This window comes from Macrobrachium rosenbergii, unplaced genomic scaffold (assembly GCF_040412425.1).
Source record: "Macrobrachium rosenbergii isolate ZJJX-2024 unplaced genomic scaffold, ASM4041242v1 13917, whole genome shotgun sequence".
Taxonomy (NCBI): Eukaryota; Metazoa; Arthropoda; class Malacostraca; order Decapoda; family Palaemonidae; genus Macrobrachium; species Macrobrachium rosenbergii.
Genome location: NW_027100728.1, coordinates 3585622 through 3588986, shown reverse-complemented (window position 1 = coordinate 3588986; position 3365 = coordinate 3585622). Strand labels below are relative to the sequence as shown.

At 40.9% G+C, this 3365-nt stretch overlaps 1 protein-coding gene across 1 annotated transcript; it reads left to right on the top strand.

Moving 5' to 3' along the window:
• The first annotated feature begins 244 nt into the window (after nt 1-244).
• On the top strand, nt 245-1141 carry LOC136838086 (uncharacterized). Its single transcript, XM_067102930.1, has one exon. The coding sequence runs from the start codon at nt 245-247 to the stop codon at nt 1139-1141; it is 897 nt and encodes a 298-aa protein (XP_066959031.1).
• Nucleotides 1142-3365: the final 2224 nt, after the last annotated feature.

Genomic DNA, 3365 nt, shown 5'->3' with positions numbered 1-3365 from the left:
ACCACACAGTCACCAGAAACCGTGCCATTAATTCAACAGATGAACGTATACGATGAGTTCACTATTGGTAATATTCGCAGATTTGTACACCAGAAGTTTTCAGCCAAGCAAAATTTCATAATTTCAACTCTAACAAAAGATCTAAAGAAGGAGGGAATAATACCACAAAAAACGTCAGAAACTTCTTTATGGCGAATACTTCATAAGATGGGATTCTGCTATAAGACAGCTCAGCGGAAAATTTATGCAAGAAGAGTCTTTAGATATAGTCTGCAAAAGAATCCGTGCTCTCAGGTCTCTCAGACAGTTCCGCGAAGAAGGAAGGGAGGTGGTATATGTAGACGAAACTTGGTTTACAACAAGGATGAGTCACAACAAAGAGTGGGTGGACTCCACTCAGCCATGCACTAGTGCCACCTATAGCCGTCAGGTACCACCAGGTGAAGGTGAACGTTTTGTCGTGGTAGCAGCCAGTACCAGCAACGGTTTTGTTAATGAGGCCTTTTTATGTTATGCCGCCAGGAACAGCAGTGGAGACTATCATGGTGAAATGAATGCTCAACTGTTCCTCAGATGGCTCACTATGCAATTGCTGCCTTCACTAGAAGAACCATCAGTGCTCGTCATCGATAATGCGCCATACCACAGTCAACTTACAGAGGGGACGCATTGTCCAAATACTGCCACCAAAAGAGATGACCTGATAAGATGGTTAGAGCGGCACAATATCCCTTACCCACCATACGCCAAGCGACCTGAGCTGTTGTCATTATGCAAGGAGAACAGACCACCTCCCCAGTACACTGTTGATAACACCATTCGTGAGTGGGGACGTGAGGTAGTCCGGTTACCACCAGCACATCCAGAGCTTAATGCAATTGAGCAAGTATGGGGTGTCATGAAAAGATATGTACGCTCTTCCCTACACCGCTTTACCCGAGCAGATCTTATGGCGGCGTTAGGGGAGGCAAAATTGTATGCAACAAAAGAAGTGTGGGCTGGTGCCATTAAGCGTTCTGAAGCATTTGAAAGGGAATATTGGTTAGCAGACAATGTCCACGACATCATGGATCCTGTAATCATAACCTTTTCCAGTGAGGATGAAGAGCATGATTTCATTTTAGATGATGCTGATTTGTAAAATTAAAGGGTTGAGAAAATGTATGTCTGTGTTCCTTTTATTTTCTACCTTTGGTCTTTTGACATATTCGTTGTAACAATTAAAATGCACTGCATTATTATTTATAATGATATGAAATAAAATAATTTCCCTTCATATACTATGAACATCCCACCACCCCTATCCATTCAGTCGACCTCATTATGACTACTATAATTTGATCACACACATTTACTTCACATGTGAAAGGGGATGCATATATAAGTTAAGCCATACTTGATGCATATATCATATATATATATATTTTCATATATATATATATATATATATATATATATATATCTGTATATATATATATGTATACGAGAAATACATTCCAAAAAGCTCAAGCAACAGTACGCCCCTAAGCTAATGGTTCTGGGAAGATAAGAATAAGCTGAATCTAAAAATCAGAAACAAAGTTGGTATTATTATCCCAGTAATATCATAGCTACCTTCAAACGACAAATACATATAATTTAGTTTTGAAATAGGTCCATCAATATTGCAAATATTCAAAGGAAAATCAGTTAATTACTCAAGGGCAAAAACTCAACTGAATTCAAGTTTTAGAATTATTCCTACGAAACCAAACATCAGTGTTCTTTCAACCTTACTGCACCAGACCAACAAGCTTTGCCAACCTATTTTACTACACGTTAGTAGTCGTTCATGAATGGGAAGGTGTGGCAAAGGAAGAAGTCATACGTCACGATAGCGTACAACTGGAACCGCCTCTAGTGGCTGAGTTGCCCATTGTCATATTAATGACTATGCCTTCACTCAGGTTTTTTTAATAATGTATCGATATAAATTTCATCAACGAGAGGGAGTACATACCTTATTGTATTTTTCCTAAATAGGGGAAGGTCTAAAACGAACTGTTTTACAATGCCATGTCAATCAGCAATGTAGTTTAGATGTAATTACAATAATACGATAAGACACGGGCGTTGAAATGCTTAGTAGGTAGTATAAAAGACTGTGAAAGAATGAGGAGAAGAAAAGCTGATCCAATAGAGGTATCCATCAACCGCAGTGACACTCCACTTCCAGTAGATATGGAAAGGTTCTGGTCATCAGTCAAAAACAAGGTTTCTGTAGCGGTTCTTCCAAGTGGTCCTCATGTTACTCCATACAGCCTGTGGGAATCTGTCTCTCTCTCTCTCTCTCTCTCTCTCTCTCTCTCTCTCTCTCTCTCTCTCTCTCAAACCCTCTTCATTTTCGGAACAATTAATCATTAATGTCTTCCTTCAGTTCATTTATCCAATTCTAGGAATTTTTAAGTCAGGACGAAGAAGTGCATTCATCGTCAGTCTTAAGGAAATAAAAAATCATGTTGGTACTCAGGAATCAGATTAAGCTTGAAACAGAAGTCTTTAGCTTTCATTCCGAATTCTGTTCTTCCTAAAACCGCCTTGGCCGAGATAAAGGAGGATTTGGCTCTTCTCTCTCTCTCTCTCTCTCTCTCTCTCTCTCTCTCTCTCTCTCTCTCTCTCGGCTCGTCTAAACGTATCCAAGACTGAATCCCGAATCCAAACAGCGAAAGGAGACCAATCTCTGGAATGTCTCAGCCTTCATTTCCACGCAGACGCCCTCGGGTCAACAACCCGAGTGGGATTAATGAAGAGGAGAGAGAGAGAGAGAGAGAGAGAGAGAGAGAGAGAGAGAGAGAGAGAGAGAGAGATTAATTTTCCCTTCATATTTGTACTGAAGAGAGCTATGCTGATAAGAAATTCTTTCACTCCGGTTCCTTTAAAGTAGAAAGAGAGAGAGAGAGAGAGAGAGAGAGAGAGAGAGAGAGAGAGAGAGAGAGAGAGAGAGAGAGAGAGAGAATTCTCTGTTATTCATGTGCTCTTGGGAGTTGTGTTTGTCCGAAGATTACATCACTTGAGAGAGAGAGAGAGAGAGAGAGAGAGAGACAGACAGACAGACAGACAGACAGACAGACAGACAGACAGACAGACAGACAGATCGTATAATCATCATCTTTAATGAATTTGGTTAGTGGTTGACAGGGCATCAGATCAACTCCCTCTTCTCCCCGCTTCCCACTCCCGCCGCCCCCAAACCCCAACACCCCCTCCCCTCAATTGATTATGATGAGGAGTGAATATCTAATTTAATTGTGGCCCCTAAGACATCACCACTGATCATGAATGAGGGACTCATTATCATTGCAGGTCCTATTGGATGGCGCCTTTGG

Coding starts and splice junctions, on each gene's coding strand:
- LOC136838086 (XM_067102930.1), top strand. CDS start 245: ATGCAAGAAGAGTCTTTAGATATAGTCTGCAAAAGAATCCGTGCTCTC.